This window comes from Pimephales promelas, chromosome 17 (genome assembly GCF_988280905.1).
Source record: "Pimephales promelas chromosome 17, fPimPro1.hap1.1, whole genome shotgun sequence".
NCBI lineage: Eukaryota > Metazoa > Chordata > Actinopteri > Cypriniformes > Leuciscidae > Pimephales > Pimephales promelas.
In genome coordinates, this window is record NC_142785.1 from 28,782,861 (window position 1) to 28,806,700 (window position 23,840).

Genomic DNA, 23,840 nt, shown 5'->3' on the forward strand with positions numbered 1-23,840 from the left:
CTTCTGCCATTCCCAGAGATTCAATGCCCTCAACACAGTCATTTTGAGCCTCAAGGAACAACGTGCAATAATCCATCCGCCCCAATGAACTGTCCCTTGCCCAATCAGGAGAGCTGTATATGTGATCCTGGATACATTCTCAGTGCTGGAGAGTGTGTGCCTGAAGCAAACTGTGGCTGCACCTTCGAGGGCTTCTATTACACTGAAGGACAGTCAGTTGTGTTGGACGGCGACTGTGGGAGACGGTGTGTATGCAGCAGCAGGTCAATGATCTGTCATCGTCAACAGTGTGGTCCAGCAGAGATGTGTGGAGTCCATGATGGTGTGAGAGGCTGCAGACCCATCGGTTATGCTACGTGTTCGGTTGAAAACCTAGGGTCATATCATACCTTTGATGGACAGAGTTTCAGATACCACGGAGCTTGCGGATTGACCCTTGTTAGAGTGATGGGGCCATCCCCTCTACCACACTTTGTATTGACAGTGGAGAAAGTACCTAGGGGCCTTCATGACTTTGCCAGGTTCCTGAAGTTTGAGGCAGAAGGAATCCAGGTCGCCATTGAAATGGGAGAGGGCAGCAATGTAAAGGTTAGGCAAAAATATCAAGTCACTAAATGTTTATTTAGTAAAAGAGCATAATTGCATTATTTTTCAAATTCATATGCTAAATGGAAAAGTTGATCTGTGTATCATTCTCTTCAGGTGGATGGACAGATGGTTGGTCTGCCTGTCACTGTTGGCTCTGGTCAAATCCGCATCTATCACAGTAGTGTGAGGGGTTTTGTTTTGGAAACAAACTTTGGGGTGACCGTGAGAGCCGACTGGCCACACATTGTCCGAGTCACAGCACCAAGCACATACAACGGTACACTTGGGGGTCTGTGTGGGAACTTGAATGGAGACATTGCTGATGAGTTTTACACTCCAGACGCTGTCCTTTTGAATGACACGCAGTTGTTTGCGGACAGTTGGCGTGATGGATCCCTATCAGCCCACTGTGAGGACCCACCTGACATCTGGGAACCAGGACATTATCAGAACAGTAGCCAGTTCAATGAACAATGTGGTATCATGGCTATGGACGATGGACCATTTGCTGAGTGCAGCAGAACACTAGATCCTCAGCAGCGGATAGCAGATTGCATTACATTGCTGGAGCAGACTCAAGGTTCCAGAATGGCCCTATGTGAGGCTCTGCGAGGTTACACGCTGCTTTGCCAACAGAATGGCATTGCAGTTGAAGAGTGGAGAAGTTTCACCCACTGCGGTAAGCATCTGCTCACCTTAAACTCTCATTAAGCTCCAATATGCTAAAGAATTGTGTCATAGTTTTTATGCTTTTGTAATTTCAGAATCCACCTGTCCGGCAAATACCCATTATGAAGTGTGTGGCACGTCCTGTCCTGCTTCCTGCCCCAGCCTCTCATTTCCATTTCAGTGTGCCTTGCAGTGTCAGGAAGGATGCCAGTGTAATGATGGAAATGTGTTAAATGGAGATCACTGTGTGCCCCCCACGGGTTGTGGTTGCCACTACTCTGGGCGTTATCGGCAGGCTGCAGAGAGTTTCTGGCATGGTGAAGAGTGTCAGTTCTTGTGTGTTTGTGATGGAATTACTGGAAATGTTTATTGCACACCATCGTCTTGCAGCGAAGAAGAGGTCTGCCATGTGTTGGATGGCGAGTATGGCTGCCATCCTCATCCACGTGCTCGTTGCTCTGCTTCGGGTGACCCCCACTACATGTCATTTGATGGATCCGTCTTTGACTTCCAGGGCACATGCCGCTATGTGCTAGCAACAGTATGTAATGACACTATTGGGCTTCCGCATTTCCAGGTGGATGCAAGGAACGAGGCGTGGCATGGACTCCGGGTGGCAATTACTGTTGAGGTTTTTGTCAACGTGTCTGGGTATCTTGTGCACATGTCACAGGACATGAACGGTCATTCTACCGTTGAGGTAATCAAGCATCACTCACTGTAATTTTCCTTTATTTATTTGTGATGGATAAAAATATATTTGCCATGATCAACAACAGAGATTTTCTTAAAACACAAAAGACTTTGTATTACTCTCTAGAACACACCCAGAAGTGCGCTTCTATTCTAGTCTGAATATATTTAGTGTTTAGTTATAAGCGGTATTGCCTGCTTGGCTTTTAATAAGCTACTGGTTTTATTCTCTTTTCAAACAGGTTGATGGAGAGACCAGAAACCTTCCCATACTGCTTGACTCTGGTCGGGTGTCAGTCTATTCCAGCGCACAGTACACATTTGTATCAACTGACTTTGGTTTCAGCGTGAGTTATGGCTCCTGGGCAGTGAACATCATTGTACCAGCAGAGTACAGCGGGGTTACGTGTGGCCTCTGTGGCAACTTTAACGGCCAGATGAACGATGACTTCATGATGCCTTCTGGGGATCTGGTACGCTCAGCAGACCAGTTTGGGGCAAGTTGGAAGGTTGAGGATGAGCTGCCATGCAATGATGGGTGTGGAAACAATTGCCCTTTGTGTCAGGATGAGACAACTTCCCGTTCCCTGTGCGACATCATCAGGTCCAGTGAGGGCCCATTTAGCTTCTGCCATGTGTATGTAGATCCTGAAGCCTACTTTAACGACTGTGCGTTTGATGTGTGCCTTTCTGGAAACCGGAATGATGTCCTATGTCGCTCGATCCAAACCTATGCGAGTGCCTGTCAATCTAACAATGGTGTTATCTACCCCTGGAGAGAGAGTACATCCTGTGGTGAGTGATATCATATTCGGTTATTTCCTTTAGTGTGTCATTAGTTTCTATTGTGAACAAATGGTAAACATTTAGATGACATGCTTGACGTCTAATTATTTTGTTTGTTACATTACCAGCCATGACCTGCTCAGAGAACAGCCACTATGAGTTGTGTGGCACAGACTGTGGTCACACTTGCGCCAGCAGCATTGATGCTAGTTGTGAGCACACATGTTCAGAGGGATGCTTCTGTGATGATGGATTGGTGAGGAGTGGAGGACGCTGTGTACCGGTGGAGCAATGTGGCTGCGTTTATGATGGATTCTACTTTAATGTGAGGATTGAAACTCTTTTTTGAGAAAGAGACATACAAGTCTTCAAACATATTCATGTCCTCTGTTCTGGAAATATAACGCTCAGCCTTTTGTGGTATGATTTCATAGGTTGGCGAGCAGTTCTGGGATCTAGAATGTTTTCACCTCTGTGAGTGTTTTGCTCCAAATGATATGCGCTGCTCTGCTTCATCTTGCCAACCGACTATGGAGTGTACAGTCAGAGGTGGACGTCGGGGCTGCTATGGTCAGTGCACATCTTTGATATCGCTTATATTAACTTTTGTTAATTACATCAGCATTTGCCTTTGGGTAGATGATCACCATCTTTTAATGGAAACTCCTCTTTACAGAAGAGAGCACCACACATATGACCACCACCAGATCAAGTCTTCCCTCAGGTATTTTTGTTACAATTTAGAAAAAGAAAAAACACAAATATTTAATAATATTCTGTTGTGAGCGCACAGGATGAGCTTTCGTTCGTTTTCATGCGCTCTGTCTTGTCGTGAGCATGCGGTTTCGAGTTCGATCGGGCCGCTCTGTTTGCGTGTGTTATGTCATGTCCTGTAGCACTCGGTTCGTGTTTACATCGGCCGCATGCTTTCATGTCATGTTTTTGTCTTGTGCTGAGTAGCACACAGCTTGTGTTTTACACTAAAACACAGTTTTTGTTGTCTGTTTTGTTTGATTTTATTATCATTAAAAAGCCCATCAACTCTGCACTGAGTCCTCGCTACTTTCATCACACCCATACCTGACAAATATGTAATATGGCAAAGATAATATTGTTTTTTTTTTCTCTGCACAGACGAAAGCACCACACTCATGACCACATCCAGATCTTCCACATACCGTCCCTCAGGTATTTTCATACTTTTCTAATATTTAGTCTCAGAGGTGGCCTTGGTTTAGAAGAAGATCTGGAAGATCTTGGTCTATTGGAGATCTTTTTCAAAACCATTTTCAATAGAGATAATTAATAGAAAAAGTACTTTGAGAACTAAGGCTGCTGAAAAAGTGGCTGATCACTATTGTGCACTAAAGGCATTGCTTTGTCTTCCTTTTACAGAAGAAAGCACCACAAACATGACGACCACTGGATCAAGTCTTCCCTCAGGTATTTTTGTTACAATTTAGAAAACAAAAATACAAATATGTAATAATATTCTGTTGTGAGCGCACAGGATGAGCTTTCGCTCGTTTTCATGCGCTCTGTCTTGTCGTGAGCATGCGGTTTCGAGTTCGATCGGGCCGCTCTGTTTGCGTGTGTTATGTCATGTCCTGTAGCACGCGGTTCGTGTTTACATCGGCCACATGCTCTCATGTCATGTTTTTGTCTTGTGCTGAGTAGCACACAGCTTGTGTTTTACACTAAAACACAGTTTTTGTTGTCTGTTTTGTTTGATTTTATTATCATTAAAAAGCCCATGAACTCTGCACTGAGTCCTCGCTACTTTCATCACACCCATACCTGACAAATATGTAATATGGCAAAGATAATTCTTTTTTCTCTGTACAGAAGAAAGCACCACACTCATGACCACCACCAGATCAAGTCTTCCATCAGGTATTTTTGTAACACTTTAGAAAAAATGTGATATCAGTGATGATATTTGAGGGGTTTTTTTACTCATACATTCTCACAGGTCTATTTGATCCATTTGGAGCTTGATTTTTGATTAAAAAAAATCTTTAAAAATCGTTCAAGACAGGTACACCATGAGCTTTTGAGGGTTTTTTTTCAATCAGTGGTAGAGTGAATGGTACTTATCAAGCCATAAGTTGCTGGAATGTCCTATTTATTGTTAATTCCAGATAAAGAACTACACTGCTCATAATCCTTAAAAGAAAAAAATCCACAAATCAAAAGATCAAAGCAAACAATCAAGGTGAAAGAGATGTGCAGTGACTGCTCAGCCCATGCAGCATTGTGAAATCGAGTACTTGCTTTTTCCAACTTTTTATATATTTGTGTACATATATTATTAATTTTAATCTATTTAAAATTCATTGTTTTTATACTTATAACTGCTGATGTTACTGAAATAGTTATATAATTGTCATTTTCAATGCTTTATGGGACTGTAGTAAATTTCATCATAAGATGTACTGTATAGTGCACATTCTTGTACTCTTGTCTTTCCCATATTTTCACATACCTTTTTCAGTCAAAGTTTGTAATGTTGTGATTTGTCTCCGAGGAGTTTGACTTTGTTCAGAACTCTTTATTGAAGAACTCTTTCAAATTCTTGTGGATAAATTAAATTAAAAAAAATAGTTTGGGGAGAAAGGGTGCAAATGATAATCATTGTTGTGCTCTATAGAGATGTCAGAGTTGGCATGTAATGTGGTAAAAATCTTTTTCTCTCTACAGAACAGAGCACCACATACATAACCTCCACCAGCTCAAGCATTCCCCCAGGTATTTTTGAAAGAACTTGTAGAAAAAAGACAGTTAATGCAAAGGTGAAATCATTTGAACTGATATCCCCCATAAATTCCCACAGCTGTGTTTTATCCATTTGGAGCTGGTGACACCGAGAATGGTCGCTCTGATGATGGGAGTTCATCTGTGATCTACCTTCTGCAACAGTTCATATTTTTTGGACAAACATATAGCCGAATATATGTAAGTCAGTGTAATATGTATCAGTGTAATTTTTTCATTTGTGATTATGGTCTCAATATGGAGGTCACCTGTGAGGAAATAACCATTCATTGCATTTTTTCTTTCTGTTACTAATGACTTCTGAATGCTCAATTTTATTTATTTATTTAATTGTATGTATTATCACTTTTGGTAACACTTTAGATTTGGTAACACTGATCCAAATAATTATTGGTTCCTTTATTAACACTTGAGTCATTACTATCCAAATGCTTACAATGACTTCAGTCGATATTAGGTAGGTATCAAGCTTTTCACTTGGTAACACTGATCCACATTATGAGTAGTTCCTTTAGAAAGATGTAGTAACACTTGAATAATTGCTAATGGTTTACCAGAACCTTATAGTATTATGCATTATTAATATTAATTATGAACCTGTATATCGTAGTTCTTAGTATTCCTCACTGAGGTAGTTACTGATTAGCTAATGGTGAACTACCACATTCAACTGAGCGCTATTACTCACTAATTTGTTAATCAGAATTTCTTTTTAGTTAATAGTAGTTACTAGAATGTTAATAGTGTGTTACTTATTTGTACCTGTGTTGTTATTTATTAATGAAGGAACAATATTCTAAAGTGTTACCAGAAAGGGTGTATGATAAGAAATCTTTATCTCTTTCAGGTCAACAACAATGGACACCTGACTTTTGATGGGCCGTTTAGCAGCTGGAGTCCATACCAGTTTCCAAGTTATGGTGCAAGAGACATCATCGCTCCATTCTGGACAGATATTGATAATCGTGGCAATGGTGTAATTTCTTATCGTCAGTACACCTCTGGCAGTGTCCTTACAGAGGCCACACAGGACATTAACCAATACTTCCCTGACCTGAGCTTTTCTGCTACTTGGGTCTTTGTTGCAACATGGGACAGAGTTGCATATTTCCCTCAATCAGGAACAGTAAGAAACCAATTTTAAAAACTCTTTCTGTTCTTGTTCAGTGACAAATGTAATAAAATTATTGAACATCATGAAGCAAACATAACTGGGTATATTTTTTGTGACATTCAGAAAACGTTTGTTGGTCAGCATTTTTATTGTTGTCTTTTTTTCAGGAAACGTCTTTTCAAGTGGTTTTGATTTCAGATGGCCATTTCTCATTTGTTTTAATTAATTTTGGAACAATTGCACCAGCTCAACGATATGTACAGGTGTGCACAACATGGGAAATAAAAAGGATAGATCTAGGAGACTATATAAATAAGATGCTGAAAGCCTTGTTCTAATTTTCCACAGGCTGGTTATGACACCATCAACTCCAGATACCATTTCTCAATTACTGGATCGCTACAGAGTAACATCACAAGCTTAACATACAGCAGTAATGTCAATGTGTCAGGCAGATGGGCCTTCAGAACAGATCATGGATCACGGGGTTGTCAATTTAATGGTACGTTATTTTATTTCTCCCATTGATGTGATCCTAGACTGAATAAATTATTTGGCATTCAGTTGCCAATTTAACCAGTATTGTAGATTATTTTTAGATATTTATTCCCTAAACATCCAGTAATTTTGAGATAAAAGCAAACCTGTTATGCTGTAGGTATTCCAGTGCAACTTGGGGACTCTTTCTGGAGTGATGGCACCTGTCAGCAGAGATGCACCTGTACCAGCAGCGGCCTCCAGTGTAGCCATGAGCCCTGCAGTTATTCCCAAGCCTGCCGTCCAGCTGCCTTCCAATACTCTTGCCAGAACATTCAACGAAAAACCTGTACCATCTCCGGTGACCCTCACTACTACACCTTTGATTACCAAGTTTTTCACTTCCAAGGGACCTGCACTTATGTTCTGTGTGAGGTTAGTCTTTCTATATATGGCTTTCTGTTTATAGTATAAAAGGTATGAAACAACTCATTAATCCTTGAATTATTTAGGCTTGTGGCAACGGCTTGCCATACTATCGCATTGAGGGCAAGAATGAGCATCGGGGCAGCACACATGTGTCATGGACACGGATGGTCAGGGTGTTTGTCTATGACGAAGTAATTGAACTGGTAAAAGATCACTATAATGACGCAAAGGTTAGTATGACCATTCTGCTTTATTTCTCATTTGAATGCAGCCTTCTGTACAAATTCCTAATTTCCTTTTTTTTTCCCCCAACATTGTCCAGGTTAATGGAAGCTTTGCAGCAACACCCTTTGCCCTCCGCAATGGCTCCATTCAGGTCTATCGGTCAGGTTTTTCTTTGGCCATTAGCACAGACTTTGGTCTGGTTGTTACATATGATGCATACAGCTACGTCAGCATCTCTGTACCTTATGACTACCTTAACGCCACCTGCGGTCTGTGTGGAAACTTTAATCTGCGCCCTGAAGATGACTTCCGTTCACCCAGTGGGGAGATCTTGAGCTCAGATGTGGACTTTGCCAACAGTTGGAAAGTTCAAAGTGACACAGATCCTGAATGCCATAATGTCAGGTGCACGGGTCTGGCTTGTGCTGTTTGTACCACTGATGAAATTAGTCTTTACAGCGACACCAACCACTGTGGAATCTTAGGAGATGTTGGCGGCCCGTTCGCCTCTTGCCACCCTGTGCATGTGCCACAGACCTTTATAGAGAACTGTGTCTATGATGTCTGCTTGGGAGGAGGGTACCAGCCCATTCTGTGCCAGGCTCTCAATGTGTATGCTACTCAGTGTCAACAGCAGGGTGTACACCTTGGGCAGTGGAGACAGCAGGGCTTTTGTGGTAGGCATCTTGTAGAGATGAATGATTTGTCTAACTAAAAGATTACAGGGACTGATTAGTATTCTTTATTTTCTTCTGCCATTCCCAGAGATTCAATGCCCTCAACACAGTCATTTTGAGCCTCAAGGAACAGGCTGCCCTGCAACGTGCAATAATCCATCCGCCCCAATGAACTGTCCCTTGCCCAATCAGGAGAGCTGTATATGTGATCCTGGATACATTCTCAGTGCTGGAGAGTGTGTGCCTGAAGCAAACTGTGGCTGCACCTTCGAGGGCTTCTATTACACTGAAGGACAGTCAGTTGTGTTGGACGGCGACTGTGGGAGACGGTGTGTATGCAGCAGCAGGTCAATGATCTGTCATCGTCAACAGTGTGGTCCAGCAGAGATGTGTGGAGTCCATGATGGTGTGAGAGGCTGCAGACCCATCGGTTATGCTACGTGTTCGGTTGAAAACCTAGGGTCATATCATACCTTTGATGGACAGAGTTTCAGATACCACGGAGCTTGCGGATTGACCCTTGTTAGAGTGATGGGGCCATCCCCTCTACCACACTTTGTATTGACAGTGGAGAAAGTACCTAGGGGCCTTCATGACTTTGCCAGGTTCCTGAAGTTTGAGGCAGAAGGAATCCAGGTCGCCATTGAAATGGGAGAGGGCAGCAATGTAAAGGTTAGGCAAAAATATCAAGTCACTAAATGTTTATTTAGTAAAAGAGCATAATTGCATTATTTTTCAAATTCATATGCTAAATGGAAAAGTTGATCTGTGTATCATTCTCTTCAGGTGGATGGACAGATGGTTGGTCTGCCTGTCACTGTTGGCTCTGGTCAAATCCGCATCTATCACAGTAGTGTGAGGGGTTTTGTTTTGGAAACAAACTTTGGGGTGACCGTGAGAGCCGACTGGCCACACATTGTCCGAGTCACAGCACCAAGCACATACAACGGTACACTTGGGGGTCTGTGTGGGAACTTGAATGGAGACATTGCTGATGAGTTTTACACTCCAGACGCTGTCCTTTTGAATGACACGCAGTTGTTTGCGGACAGTTGGCGTGATGGATCCCTATCAGCCCACTGTGAGGACCCACCTGACATCTGGGAACCAGGACATTATCAGAACAGTAGCCAGTTCAATGAACAATGTGGTATCATGGCTATGGACGATGGACCATTTGCTGAGTGCAGCAGAACACTAGATCCTCAGCAGCGGATAGCAGATTGCATTACATTGCTGGAGCAGACTCAAGGTTCCAGAATGGCCCTATGTGAGGCTCTGCGAGGTTACACGCTGCTTTGCCAACAGAATGGCATTGCAGTTGAAGAGTGGAGAAGTTTCACCCACTGCGGTAAGCATCTGCTCACCTTAAACTCTCATTAAGCTCCAATATGCTAAAGAATTGTGTCATAGTTTTTATGCTTTTGTAATTTCAGAATCCACCTGTCCGGCAAATACCCATTATGAAGTGTGTGGCACGTCCTGTCCTGCTTCCTGCCCCAGCCTCTCATTTCCATTTCAGTGTGCCTTGCAGTGTCAGGAAGGATGCCAGTGTAATGATGGAAATGTGTTAAATGGAGATCACTGTGTGCCCCCCACGGGTTGTGGTTGCCACTACTCTGGGCGTTATCGGCAGGCTGCAGAGAGTTTCTGGCATGGTGAAGAGTGTCAGTTCTTGTGTGTTTGTGATGGAATTACTGGAAATGTTTATTGCACACCATCGTCTTGCAGCGAAGAAGAGGTCTGCCATGTGTTGGATGGCGAGTATGGCTGCCATCCTCATCCACGTGCTCGTTGCTCTGCTTCGGGTGACCCCCACTACATGTCATTTGATGGATCCGTCTTTGACTTCCAGGGCACATGCCGCTATGTGCTAGCAACAGTATGTAATGACACTATTGGGCTTCCGCATTTCCAGGTGGATGCAAGGAACGAGGCGTGGCATGGACTCCGGGTGGCAATTACTGTTGAGGTTTTTGTCAACGTGTCTGGGTATCTTGTGCACATGTCACAGGACATGAACGGTCATTCTACCGTTGAGGTAATCAAGCATCACTCACTGTAATTTTCCTTTATTTATTTGTGATGGATAAAAATATATTTGCCATGATCAACAACAGAGATTTTCTTAAAACACAAAAGACTTTGTATTACTCTCTAGAACACACCCAGAAGTGCGCTTCTATTCTAGTCTGAATATATTTAGTGTTTAGTTATAAGCGGTATTGCCTGCTTGGCTTTTAATAAGCTACTGGTTTTATTCTCTTTTCAAACAGGTTGATGGAGAGACCAGAAACCTTCCCATACTGCTTGACTCTGGTCGGGTGTCAGTCTATTCCAGCGCACAGTACACATTTGTATCAACTGACTTTGGTTTCAGCGTGAGTTATGGCTCCTGGGCAGTGAACATCATTGTACCAGCAGAGTACAGCGGGGTTACGTGTGGCCTCTGTGGCAACTTTAACGGCCAGATGAACGATGACTTCATGATGCCTTCTGGGGATCTGGTACGCTCAGCAGACCAGTTTGGGGCAAGTTGGAAGGTTGAGGATGAGCTGCCATGCAATGATGGGTGTGGAAACAATTGCCCTTTGTGTCAGGATGAGACAACTTCCCGTTCCCTGTGCGACATCATCAGGTCCAGTGAGGGCCCATTTAGCTTCTGCCATGTGTATGTAGATCCTGAAGCCTACTTTAACGACTGTGCGTTTGATGTGTGCCTTTCTGGAAACCGGAATGATGTCCTATGTCGCTCGATCCAAACCTATGCGAGTGCCTGTCAATCTAACAATGGTGTTATCTACCCCTGGAGAGAGAGTACATCCTGTGGTGAGTGATATCATATTCGGTTATTTCCTTTAGTGTGTCATTAGTTTCTATTGTGAACAAATGGTAAACATTTAGATGACATGCTTGACGTCTAATTATTTTGTTTGTTACATTACCAGCCATGACCTGCTCAGAGAACAGCCACTATGAGTTGTGTGGCACAGACTGTGGTCACACTTGCGCCAGCAGCATTGATGCTAGTTGTGAGCACACATGTTCAGAGGGATGCTTCTGTGATGATGGATTGGTGAGGAGTGGAGGACGCTGTGTACCGGTGGAGCAATGTGGCTGCGTTTATGATGGATTCTACTTTAATGTGAGGATTGAAACTCTTTTTTGAGAAAGAGACATACAAGTCTTCAAACATATTCATGTCCTCTGTTCTGGAAATATAACGCTCAGCCTTTTGTGGTATGATTTCATAGGTTGGCGAGCAGTTCTGGGATCTAGAATGTTTTCACCTCTGTGAGTGTTTTGCTCCAAATGATATGCGCTGCTCTGCTTCATCTTGCCAACCGACTATGGAGTGTACAGTCAGAGGTGGACGTCGGGGCTGCTATGGTCAGTGCACATCTTTGATATCGCTTATATTAACTTTTGTTAATTACATCAGCATTTGCCTTTGGGTAGATGATCACCATCTTTTAATGGAAACTCCTCTTTACAGAAGAGAGCACCACACATATGACCACCACCAGATCAAGTCTTCCCTCAGGTATTTTTGTTACAATTTAGAAAAAGAAAAAACACAAATATTTAATAATATTCTGTTGTGAGCGCACAGGATGAGCTTTCGTTCGTTTTCATGCGCTCTGTCTTGTCGTGAGCATGCGGTTTCGAGTTCGATCGGGCCGCTCTGTTTGCGTGTGTTATGTCATGTCCTGTAGCACTCGGTTCGTGTTTACATCGGCCGCATGCTTTCATGTCATGTTTTTGTCTTGTGCTGAGTAGCACACAGCTTGTGTTTTACACTAAAACACAGTTTTTGTTGTCTGTTTTGTTTGATTTTATTATCATTAAAAAGCCCATCAACTCTGCACTGAGTCCTCGCTACTTTCATCACACCCATACCTGACAAATATGTAATATGGCAAAGATAATATTGTTTTTTTTTTCTCTGCACAGACGAAAGCACCACACTCATGACCACATCCAGATCTTCCACATACCGTCCCTCAGGTATTTTCATACTTTTCTAATATTTAGTCTCAGAGGTGGCCTTGGTTTAGAAGAAGATCTGGAAGATCTTGGTCTATTGGAGATCTTTTTCAAAACCATTTTCAATAGAGATAATTAATAGAAAAAGTACTTTGAGAACTAAGGCTGCTGAAAAAGTGGCTGATCACTATTGTGCACTAAAGGCATTGCTTTGTCTTCCTTTTACAGAAGAAAGCACCACAAACATGACGACCACTGGATCAAGTCTTCCCTCAGGTATTTTTGTTACAATTTAGAAAACAAAAATACAAATATGTAATAATATTCTGTTGTGAGCGCACAGGATGAGCTTTCGCTCGTTTTCATGCGCTCTGTCTTGTCGTGAGCATGCGGTTTCGAGTTCGATCGGGCCGCTCTGTTTGCGTGTGTTATGTCATGTCCTGTAGCACGCGGTTCGTGTTTACATCGGCCACATGCTCTCATGTCATGTTTTTGTCTTGTGCTGAGTAGCACACAGCTTGTGTTTTACACTAAAACACAGTTTTTGTTGTCTGTTTTGTTTGATTTTATTATCATTAAAAAGCCCATGAACTCTGCACTGAGTCCTCGCTACTTTCATCACACCCATACCTGACAAATATGTAATATGGCAAAGATAATTCTTTTTTCTCTGTACAGAAGAAAGCACCACACTCATGACCACCACCAGATCAAGTCTTCCATCAGGTATTTTTGTAACACTTTAGAAAAAATGTGATATCAGTGATGATATTTGAGGGGTTTTTTTACTCATACATTCTCACAGGTCTATTTGATCCATTTGGAGCTTGATTTTTGATTAAAAAAAATCTTTAAAAATCGTTCAAGACAGGTACACCATGAGCTTTTGAGGGTTTTTTTTCAATCAGTGGTAGAGTGAATGGTACTTATCAAGCCATAAGTTGCTGGAATGTCCTATTTATTGTTAATTCCAGATAAAGAACTACACTGCTCATAATCCTTAAAAGAAAAAAATCCACAAATCAAAAGATCAAAGCAAACAATCAAGGTGAAAGAGATGTGCAGTGACTGCTCAGCCCATGCAGCATTGTGAAATCGAGTACTTGCTTTTTCCAACTTTTTATATATTTGTGTACATATATTATTAATTTTAATCTATTTAAAATTCATTGTTTTTATACTTATAACTGCTGATGTTACTGAAATAGTTATATAATTGTCATTTTCAATGCTTTATGGGACTGTAGTAAATTTCATCATAAGATGTACTGTATAGTGCACATTCTTGTACTCTTGTCTTTCCCATATTTTCACATACCTTTTTCAGTCAAAGTTTGTAATGTTGTGATTTGTCTCCGAGGAGTTTGACTTTGTTCAGAACTCTTTATTGAAGAACTCTTTCAAATTCTTGTGGATAAATTAAATTAAAAAAAATAGTTTGGGGAGAAAGGGTGCAAATGATAATCATTGTTGTGCTCTATAGAGATGTCAGAGTTGGCATGTAATGTGGTAAAAATCTTTTTCTCTCTACAGAACAGAGCACCACATACATAACCTCCACCAGCTCAAGCATTCCCCCAGGTATTTTTGAAAGAACTTGTAGAAAAAAGACAGTTAATGCAAAGGTGAAATCATTTGAACTGATATCCCCCATAAATTCCCACAGCTGTGTTTTATCCATTTGGAGCTGGTGACACCGAGAATGGTCGCTCTGATGATGGGAGTTCATCTGTGATCTACCTTCTGCAACAGTTCATATTTTTTGGACAAACATATAGCCGAATATATGTAAGTCAGTGTAATATGTATCAGTGTAATTTTTTCATTTGTGATTATGGTCTCAATATGGAGGTCACCTGTGAGGAAATAACCATTCATTGCATTTTTTCTTTCTGTTACTAATGACTTCTGAATGCTCAATTTTATTTATTTATTTAATTGTATGTATTATCTCTTTTGGTAACACTTTAGATTTGGTAACACTGATCCAAATAATTAGTGGTTCCTTTAGAAAGATGTAGTAACACTTGAGTCATTACTATCCAAATGCTTACAATGACTTCAGTCGATATTTGGTAGTTATCAAGCTTTTCACTTGGTAACACTGATCCACATTATGAGTAGTTCCTTTAGAAAGATGTAGTAACACTTGATTAATTGCTAATGGTTTACCATTACCTTTTTTTATTATTATGCATTATTAATTATGAACCTATATATAGTTCCTAGGGTTACACTTTATTTCGATAGTCACTTTAGACGTTCTACTAATTATAAGTAACTTTTAAACTACATGTCAACTAACTCTCATTAGAGTATTAGTATACTATAGTAGACTGTCAGTAGACTGAGGTTATTATGGTTAGGTGTTAGGCTTTGGGTTAGGAGAATAAGTTGACTTGTAGTCGCCATCTTACTTAAAGTCAGTTGAATGTTTGTTGGGGGACCAACAAAATAAATTATTAGCAGATGTTAAGTAGACAGTCTACTAATACTCTAATGAGAGTTAGTTGACATAGCCTATACAGTGGTATGAATAAGTTTTGGCACCCATGCTAAAGTTGCCTAAAAAGAGGAATAAAAAATCATCTTTTGGATATTGATCTTAATGCCTTAATTAGAAAAATGAGGAAAACTCCAACCTTTAAGGACACCAATTTTCTTTGTGAATGAATAATGTATCATAAATAAATAAATGTTTTTCCTTAAAATACAGGGTGCAAAAGTCATGGCACCCCTATGTTAAATTCACATGGAGTCAGGCAGATTTTTATTTTTAAAAGCCAGTAATTTCATGGATCCAGGATAATATGCATCCTGATAAAGTTCCCTTGGCCTTTGGAATTAAAATATCCACACATCATCACACACCTTCCACCACACCTAGAGATTGGCATGGGGTACTTTCCAGAAGATCATCTTTCAATGCAAATCAAACCAGCTATTAGGCTAACTGAAGTAAAACCATGCCAATCTCTAGGCATTGTGAATGGTGTGTGATGATGTGGGTCTATTTTAATCCCAAAGGCCAAGGGAACTTTATCAGGATGCATATTATCCTGGATCCATGAAATTACTGGCTTTTAAAAATAAAAATCTGCCTGACTCTATGTGAATTTAACATAGGGGTGCCATGACTTATGCACCCTGTATTTTAAGGAAAAACATTTATTTATTTATGATGCATTATTCATTCACAAAGAAAATTGGTGTCCTTAAAGGTTGGACTTTTCCTCATTTTTCTAATTAAGGCATTAAGATCAATATCCAAAAGATGATTTTTTATTCCTCTTTTTAGGCAACTTTAGCATGGGTGCCAAAACTTATTCATACCACTGTAGTTGAAAAGTTACTTACAATTAGTAAAATGTCTAAAGTGGACTATCGAAATAAAGTGTTACCACTCTTAGTAAGTATTCCTCAGTGAGGTAGTTACTGATTAGCTAATGGTGAAATGCCACATTCAACTGAGCGCTATTACTTATACTAATTTGTTAATCAGAATTTCTAGTTAGTTAATAGTAGTTACTAGAATGTTAATAGTGTGTTACTTATTTATTCATTAATGAAGGGACAATATTCTAAAGTGTTACCAGAAAGGGTGTATGATAAGAAATCTTTAACTCTTTCAGGTCAACAACAATGGACACCTGACTTTTGATGGGCCGTTTAGCAGCTGGAGTCCATACCAGTTTCCAAGTTATGGTGCAAGAGACATCATCGCTCCATTCTGGACAGATATTGATAATCGTGGCAATGGTGTAATTTCGTATAGTCAGTACACCTCTGGCAGTGTCCTTACAGAGGCCACACAGGACATTAACCAATACTTCCCTGACCTGAGCTTTTCTGCTACGTGGGTCTTTGTTGCAACATGGGACAGAGTTGCATATTTCCCTCTGTCAGGAACAGTAAGAAACCAGTTTTATAAATTCTTTCTGTTCTTGTGAAATGACAAATGTAATAAAATGATTGAACATCATGAAGCAAACATAACTGGGTATATTTTTTGTGACATTCAGAAAACTTTTGTTGGTCAGCATTTTATTTTTATTGTTGTCTTTTTTCAGGAAACATCTTTTCAAGTGGTTTTGATTTCAGATGGCCATTTCTCATTTGTTTTAATTAATTTCGGAACAATTGCACCAGCTCAACGATATGTACAGGTGTGCACAACATGGGAAATAAAAAGGATAGATCTAGGAGACTATATAAATAAGATGCTGAAAGCCTTGTTCTAATTTTCCACAGGCTGGTTATGACACCATCAACTCCAGATACCATTTCTCAATTACTGGATCGCTACAGAGTAACATCACAAGCTTAACATACAGCAGTAATGTCAATGTGTCAGGCAGATGGGCCTTCAGAACAGATCATGGATCACGGGGTTGTCAATTTAATGGTAATGTTTTTTTATTTTTTTATTTCTCCCATTGATGTGATCCTAGACTGAATAAATTATTTGGCATTCAGTTGCCAATTTAACCAGTATTGTAGATTATTTTTAGATATTTATTCCCTAAACATCCAGTAATTTTGAGATAAAAGCCATGTAAACCTGTTATGCTGTAGGTATTCCAGTGCAACTTGGGGACTCTTTCTGGAGTGATGGCACCTGTCAGCAGAGATGCACCTGTACCAGCAGCGGCCTCCAGTGTAGCCATGAGCCCTGCAGTTATTCCCAAGCCTGCCGTCCAGCTGCCTTCCAATACTCTTGCCAGAACATTCAACGAAAAACCTGTACCATCTCCGGTGACCCTCACTACTACACCTTTGATTATCAAGTTTTTCACTTCCAAGGGACCTGCACTTATGTTCTGTCTGAGGTTAGTCTTTCTATATATGGCTTTCTGTTTATAGTATAAAAGGTATGAAACAACTCATTAATCCTTGAATTATTTAGGCTTGTGACAACGGTTTGCCATACTATCGCATTGAGGGCAAAAATGAGCATCGGGGCAGCACACATGTGTCATGGACACGGATGGTCAGGGTGTTTGTCTATGACGAAGTAATTGAACTGGTAAAAGATCACTATAATGACGCAAAGGTTAGTATGACCATTCTGCTTTAATTCTCATTTGAATGCAGCCTTCTGTACAAATTCCTAATTTCCTTTTTTTTTCCCCCAACATTGTCCAGGTTAATGGAAGCTTTGCAGCAACACCCTTTGCCCTCCGCAATGGCTCCATTCAGGTCTATCGGTCAGGTTTTTCTTTGGCCATTAGCACAGACTTTGGTCTGGTTGTTACATATGATGCATACAGCTACGTCAGCATCTCTGTACCTTATGACTACCTTAACGCCACCTGCGGTCTGTGTGGAAACTTTAATCTGCGCCCTGAAGATGACTTCCGTTCACCCAGTGGGGAGATCTTGAGCTCAGATGTGGACTTTGCCAACAGTTGGAAAGTGCAAAGTGACACAGATCCTGAATGCCATAATGTCAGGTGCACGGGTCTGGCTTGTGCTGTTTGTACCACTGATGAAATTAGTCTTTACAGCGACACCAACCACTGTGGAATCTTAGGAGATGTTGGCGGCCCGTTCGCCTCTTGCCACCCTGTGCATGTGCCACAGACCTTTATAGAGAACTGTGTCTATGATGTCTGCTTGGGAGGAGGGTACCAGCCCATTCTGTGCCAGGCTCTCAATGTGTATGCTACTCAGTGTCAACAGCAGGGTGTACACCTTGGGCAGTGGAGACAGCAGGGCTTTTGTGGTAGGCATCTTGTTTAGATGAATGATTTGTCTAACTAAAAGATTACAGGGACTAATTAGTATTCTTTATTTTCTTCTGCCATTCCCAGAGATTCAATGCCCTCAACACAGTCATTTTGAGCCTCAAGGAACAGGCTGCCCTGCAACGTGCAATAATCCATCCGCCCCAATGAACTGTCCCTTGCCCAATCAGGAGAGCTGTATATGTGATCCTGGATACATTCTCAGTGCTGGAGAGTGTGTGCCTGAAGAAAACTGTGGCTGCACCTTCGAGGGCTTCTATTACACTGAAGGACAGTCAGTTGTGTTGGACGGCGACTGTGGGAGACGGTGTGTATGCAGCAGCAGGTCAATGATCTGTCATCATCAACAGTGTGGTCCAGCAGAGATGTGTGGAGTCCATGATGGTGTGAGAGGCTGCAGACCCATCGGTTATGCTACGTGTTCAGTTGAAAACCTAGGGTCATATCATACCTTTGATGGACAAAGTTTCAGATACCACGGAGCTTGCGGATTGACCCTTGTTAGAGTGATGGGGCCATCCCCTCTACCACACTTTGTATTGACAGTGGAGAAAGTACCCAGGGGCCTTCATGACTTTGCCAGGATCCTGAAGTTTGAGGCAGAAGGAATCCAGGTCGCCATTGAAATGGGAGAGGGCAGCAATGTAAAGGTTAGGCAAAAATATCAAGTCACTAAATGTTTATTTAGTAAAAGAGCATAACTGCATTAGTTTTCAAATTCATATGCTAAATGGAAAAGTTGATCTGTGTATCATTCTCTTCAGGTGGATGGACAGATGGTTGGTCTGCCTGTCACTGTTGGCTCTGGTCAAATCCGCATCTATCACAGTAGTGTGAGGGGTTTTGTTTTGGAAACAAACTTTGGGGTGACCGTGAGAGCCGACTGGCCACACATTGTCCGAGTCACAGCACCAAGCACATACAACGGTACACTTGGGGGTCTGTGTGGGAACTTGAATGGAGACATTGCTGATGAGTTTTACACTCCAGACGCTGTCCTTTTGAATGACACGCAGCTGTTTGCGGACAGTTGGCGTGATGGATCCCTATCAGCCCACTGTGAGGACCCACCTGACATCTGGGAACCAGGACATTATCAGAACAGTAGCCAGTTCAATGAACAATGTGGTATCATGGCTATGGACGATGGACCATTTGCTGAGTGCAGCAGAACACTAGATCCTCAGCAGCGGATAGCAGATTGCATTACATTGCTGGAGCAGACTCAAGGTTCCAGAATGGCCCTATGTGAGGCTCTGCGAGGTTACACGCTGCTTTGCCAACAGAATGGCATTGCAGTTGAAGAGTGGAGAAGTTTCACCCACTGCGGTAAGCATCTGCTCACCTTAAACTCTCATTAAGCTCCAATATGCTAAAGAATTGTGTCATAGTTTTTATGCTTTTGTAATTTCAGAATCCACCTGTCCGGCAAATACCCATTATGAAGTGTGTGGCACGTCCTGTCCTGCTTCCTGCCCCAGCCTCTCATTTCCATTTCAGTGTGCCTTGCAGTGTCAGGAAGGATGCCAGTGTAATGATGGAAATGTGTTAAATGGAGATCACTGTGTGCCCCCCACGGGTTGTGGTTGCCACTACTCTGGGCGTTATCGGCAGGCTGGAGAGAGTTTCTGGCATGGTGAAGAGTGTCAGTTCTTGTGTGTTTGTGATGGAATCACTGGAAATGTTCATTGCACACCATCGTCTTGCAGCGAAGAAGAGGTCTGCCATGTGTTGGATGGCGAGTATGGCTGCCATCCTCATCCACGTGCTCGTTGCTCTGCTTCGGGTGACCCCCACTACATGTCATTTGATGGATCCGTCTTTGACTTCCAGGGCACATGCCGCTATGTGCTAGCAACAGTATGTAATGACACTATTGGGCTTCCGCATTTCCAGGTGGATGCAAGGAACGAGGCGTGGCATGGACTCCGGGTGGCAATTACTGTTGAGGTTTTTGTCAACGTGTCTGGGCATCTTGTGCACATGTCACAGGACATGAACGGTCATTCTACCGTTGAGGTAATCAAGCATCACTCACTGTAATTTTCCTTTATTTATTGGTGATAGATAAAAACATAATTGCCATGATCAACAACAGAGATTTTCTTAAAACACAAAAGACTTTCTTCTGCCTTGTGTTACTTTCTAGAACACACCCAGAAGTGCGCTTCTATTCCAGCCTTAATTAATTTAGTGTTTAGTTATAAGCAATATTGCCTGCTTGGCTTTTAAGCTATTGGTTTTATTCTCTTTTCAAACAGGTTGATGGAGAGACCAGAAACCTTCCCATACTGCTTGACTCTGGTCGGGTGTCAGTCTATTCCAGCGCACAGTACACATTTGTATCAACTGACTTTGGTTTCAGTGTGAGTTATGGCTCCTGGGCAGTGAACATCATTGTACCAGCAGAGTATAGCGGGGTTACGTGTGGCCTCTGTGGCAACTTTAACGGCCAGATGAACGATGACTTCATGATGCCTTCTGGGGATCTGGTACGCTCAGCAGACCAGTTTGGGGCAAGTTGGAAGGTTGAGGATGAGCTGCCATGCAATGATGGGTGTGGAAACAATTGCCCTTTGTGTCAGGATGAGACAACTTCCCGTTCCCTGTGCGACATCATCAGGTCCAGTGAGGGCCCATTTAGCTTCTGCCATGTGTATGTAGATCCTGAAGCCTACTTTAACGACTGTGCGTTTGATGTGTGCCTTTCTGGTAACCGGAATGATGTCCTATGTCGCTCGATCCAAACCTATGCGAGTGCCTGTCAATCTAACAATGCTGTTATCTACCCCTGGAGAGAGAGTACATCCTGTGGTGAGTGATATCATATTCGGTTATTTCCTTTAGTGTGTCATAAGTTTCTATTGTGAACAAATGGTAAACATTTAGATGACATGCTTGATGTCTAATTATTTTGTTTGTTACATTACCAGCCATGACCTGCTCAGAGAACAGCCACTATGAGTTGTGTGGCACAGACTGTGGTCACACTTGCGCCAGCAGCATTGATGCTAGTTGTGAGCACACATGTTCAGAGGGATGCTTCTGTGATGATGGATTGGTGAGGAGTGGAGGACGCTGTGTACCGGTGGAGCAATGTGGCTGCGTTTATGATGGATTCTACTTTAATGTGAGGATTGAAACTCTTTTTTGAGAAAGAGACATACAAGTCTTCAAACATATTCATGTCCTCTGTTCTGGAAATGAAACGCTCAACCTTTTGTGGTATAATTTCATAGGTTGGCGAGCAGTTCTGGGATCTAGAATGTTCTCACCTCTGTGAGTGTTTTGCTCCAAATGATATGCGCTGCTCTGCTTCATCTTGCCAACCGACTATGGAGTGTACAGTCAGAGGTGGACGTCGGGGCTGCTATGGTCAGTGCACATCTTTGATATCGCTTATATTAACTTTTGTTAATTACTTCAGCATTTGCCTTTGGGTAGATGATCACCATCTTTTAATGGAAACTCCTCTTTACAGAAGAGAGCACCACACATATGACCACCACCAGATCAAGTCTTCCCTCAGGTATTTTTGTAACAATTTAGAAAAAAAAATACTCAAATATTAAAATATGTTATGTGATATCAGTGATGATATTTGAGTTTTTTTTTTTTTACTCATACATTCTCACAGGTCTTTTTGATCCATTTGGAGCTTGATTTTCGATTTATTATTAAAAAAAAAGTCTGTATAAATCGTTCAAGACAGGTACACCATGAGCTTTTGAGGGTTTTTTTTTTTTTTTAATCAGTGGTAGAGTGAATGGTACTTATAAAGCCATAAGTTGCTGGAATGTCAACTCCTATTTAGTGTTAATTCCAGATAAAGAACTACACTGCCCATAATCCTTAAAAGAAAAAATCCACAAATCAAAAGATCAAAGCAAACAATCAAGGTGAAAGAGATGTGCAGTGACTGCTCAGCCCATGCAGCATTGTGAATTCGAGTGCTTGCTTTTTCCAACTTTTTATATATTTGTGTATATATTATTAATTTTCAATCTATTTAAAATTCATTGTTTTTATACTTATAACTGCTGATGTTACTGAAATAGTTATATAATTGTCACTTTCAATGCTTTATGGGACTGTAGTAAATTTCATCATAAGATGTACTGTATAGTGCACATTCTTGTACTCTTGTCTTTCCCAGATTTTCACATACCTTGTTTCAGTCAAAGTTTGTAAAGTTGTGATTTGTTTCCGAGGAGTTTGACTTTGTTCAGAACTCTTTCAAATCCTTATGGATAAATTAAATTTAAAAAAAATATTTTGGGGAGAAAGGGTGCAAATGATAATCATTGTTGTGCTCTATAGAGATGTCAGAGTTGGCATGTAATGTGGTAAAAATATTTTTCTCTCTACAGAACAGAGCAGCACATACATAACCACCAACAGCTCAAGCATTCCCCCAGGTATTTTTGAAAGAATTTGTAGAAAAAAGACAGTTAATGCAAAGGTGAAATCATTTGAACTGATATCCCCCATAAATTCCCACAGCTGTGTTTTATCCATTTGGAGCTGGTGACACCGAGAATGGTCGCTCTGATGATGGGAGTTCATCTGTGATCTACCTTCTGCAACAGTTCATATTTTTTGGACAAACATATAGCCGAATATATGTAAGTCAGTGTAATATGCCAGCTTTTTTTCACTTGTGATTATGGTCTCAGTATGGAGGTCACCTGTGAGGAAATAACCATTCATTGCATTTTTTTTTCTTTTTTTTTCTGTTACTAATGACTTCTGAATGCTCAATTTTATTTATTTATTTAATTGTATGTATTATCACTTTTGATAACACTTTAGATTTGGTAACACTGATCCAAATAATTATTGGTTCCTTTATTAACACTTGAGTCATTACTATCCAAATGCTTACAATGACTTCAGTCGATATTAGGTAGGTATCAAGCTTTTCACTTGGTAACACTGATCCACATTATGAGTAGTTCCTTTAGAAAGATGTAGTAACACTTGAATAATTGCTAATGGTTTACCAGAACCTTATAGTATTATGCATTATTAATATTAATTATGAACCTGTATATCGTAGTTCTTAGTATTCCTCACTGAGGTAGTTACTGATTAGCTAATGGTGAACTACCACATTCAACTGAGCGCTATTACTCACTAATTTGTTAATCAGAATTTCTTTTTAGTTAATAGTAGTTACTAGAATGTTAATAGTGTGTTACTTATTTGTACCTGTGTTGTTATTTATTAATGAAGGAACAATATTCTAAAGTGTTACCAGAAAGGGTGTATGATAAGAAATCTTTATCTCTTTCAGGTCAACAACAATGGACACCTGACTTTTGATGGGCCGTTTAGCAGCTGGAGTCCATACCAGTTTCCAAGTTATGGTGCAAGAGACATCATCGCTCCATTCTGGACAGATATTGATAATCGTGGCAATGGTGTAATTTCTTATCGTCAGTACACCTCTGGCAGTGTCCTTACAGAGGCCACACAGGACATTAACCAATACTTCCCTGACCTGAGCTTTTCTGCTACGTGGGTCTTTGTTGCAACATGGGACAGAGTTGCATATTTCCCTCAATCAGGAACAGTAAGAAACCAATTTTAAAAACTCTTTCTGTTCTTGTTCAGTGACAAATGTAATAAAATTATTGAACATCATGAAGCAAACATAACTGGGTATATTTT

The 23,840-nt window shown here is 41.1% G+C and overlaps 1 protein-coding gene and 1 long non-coding RNA gene across 2 annotated transcripts in view; both read left to right on the plus strand.

Moving 5' to 3' along the window:
* LOC120474742 (IgGFc-binding protein) overlaps nucleotides 1-23,840 on the plus strand; it is a 54,112-nt gene that overhangs the window by 13,558 nt on the left and 16,714 nt on the right. The window contains exons 22-63 of the mRNA XM_089121915.1: nucleotides 17-588; nucleotides 703-1,267; nucleotides 1,353-1,957; nucleotides 2,193-2,745; nucleotides 2,865-3,061; nucleotides 3,171-3,306; nucleotides 3,413-3,460; nucleotides 3,871-3,924; nucleotides 4,132-4,179; nucleotides 4,582-4,629; nucleotides 5,437-5,484; nucleotides 5,570-5,691; nucleotides 6,359-6,637; nucleotides 7,615-7,761; nucleotides 7,854-8,433; nucleotides 8,522-9,105; nucleotides 9,220-9,784; nucleotides 9,870-10,474; nucleotides 10,710-11,262; nucleotides 11,382-11,578; nucleotides 11,688-11,823; nucleotides 11,930-11,977; nucleotides 12,388-12,441; nucleotides 13,099-13,146; nucleotides 13,954-14,001; nucleotides 14,087-14,208; nucleotides 16,053-16,331; nucleotides 16,491-16,586; nucleotides 16,672-16,825; nucleotides 16,996-17,249; nucleotides 17,327-17,473; nucleotides 17,566-18,145; nucleotides 18,234-18,817; nucleotides 18,932-19,496; nucleotides 19,582-20,186; nucleotides 20,429-20,981; nucleotides 21,101-21,297; nucleotides 21,407-21,542; nucleotides 21,649-21,696; nucleotides 22,538-22,585; nucleotides 22,671-22,792; nucleotides 23,464-23,742. Coding sequence (XP_088978041.1) covers nucleotides 17-588; nucleotides 703-1,267; nucleotides 1,353-1,957; nucleotides 2,193-2,745; nucleotides 2,865-3,061; nucleotides 3,171-3,306; nucleotides 3,413-3,460; nucleotides 3,871-3,924; nucleotides 4,132-4,179; nucleotides 4,582-4,629; nucleotides 5,437-5,484; nucleotides 5,570-5,691; nucleotides 6,359-6,637; nucleotides 7,615-7,761; nucleotides 7,854-8,433; nucleotides 8,522-9,105; nucleotides 9,220-9,784; nucleotides 9,870-10,474; nucleotides 10,710-11,262; nucleotides 11,382-11,578; nucleotides 11,688-11,823; nucleotides 11,930-11,977; nucleotides 12,388-12,441; nucleotides 13,099-13,146; nucleotides 13,954-14,001; nucleotides 14,087-14,208; nucleotides 16,053-16,331; nucleotides 16,491-16,586; nucleotides 16,672-16,825; nucleotides 16,996-17,249; nucleotides 17,327-17,473; nucleotides 17,566-18,145; nucleotides 18,234-18,817; nucleotides 18,932-19,496; nucleotides 19,582-20,186; nucleotides 20,429-20,981; nucleotides 21,101-21,297; nucleotides 21,407-21,542; nucleotides 21,649-21,696; nucleotides 22,538-22,585; nucleotides 22,671-22,792; nucleotides 23,464-23,742 — 11,609 coding nt within the window. The remainder of the gene's footprint in view (nucleotides 1-16; nucleotides 589-702; nucleotides 1,268-1,352; nucleotides 1,958-2,192; nucleotides 2,746-2,864; nucleotides 3,062-3,170; nucleotides 3,307-3,412; nucleotides 3,461-3,870; nucleotides 3,925-4,131; nucleotides 4,180-4,581; nucleotides 4,630-5,436; nucleotides 5,485-5,569; nucleotides 5,692-6,358; nucleotides 6,638-7,614; nucleotides 7,762-7,853; nucleotides 8,434-8,521; nucleotides 9,106-9,219; nucleotides 9,785-9,869; nucleotides 10,475-10,709; nucleotides 11,263-11,381; nucleotides 11,579-11,687; nucleotides 11,824-11,929; nucleotides 11,978-12,387; nucleotides 12,442-13,098; nucleotides 13,147-13,953; nucleotides 14,002-14,086; nucleotides 14,209-16,052; nucleotides 16,332-16,490; nucleotides 16,587-16,671; nucleotides 16,826-16,995; nucleotides 17,250-17,326; nucleotides 17,474-17,565; nucleotides 18,146-18,233; nucleotides 18,818-18,931; nucleotides 19,497-19,581; nucleotides 20,187-20,428; nucleotides 20,982-21,100; nucleotides 21,298-21,406; nucleotides 21,543-21,648; nucleotides 21,697-22,537; nucleotides 22,586-22,670; nucleotides 22,793-23,463; nucleotides 23,743-23,840) is intronic.
* Nucleotides 6,799-7,487, plus strand: LOC148971533 (uncharacterized). The gene is made up of 3 exons (XR_016147137.1): nucleotides 6,799-6,888; nucleotides 6,974-7,127; nucleotides 7,284-7,487. It is a non-coding gene; the product is annotated as an uncharacterized LOC148971533 (long non-coding RNA).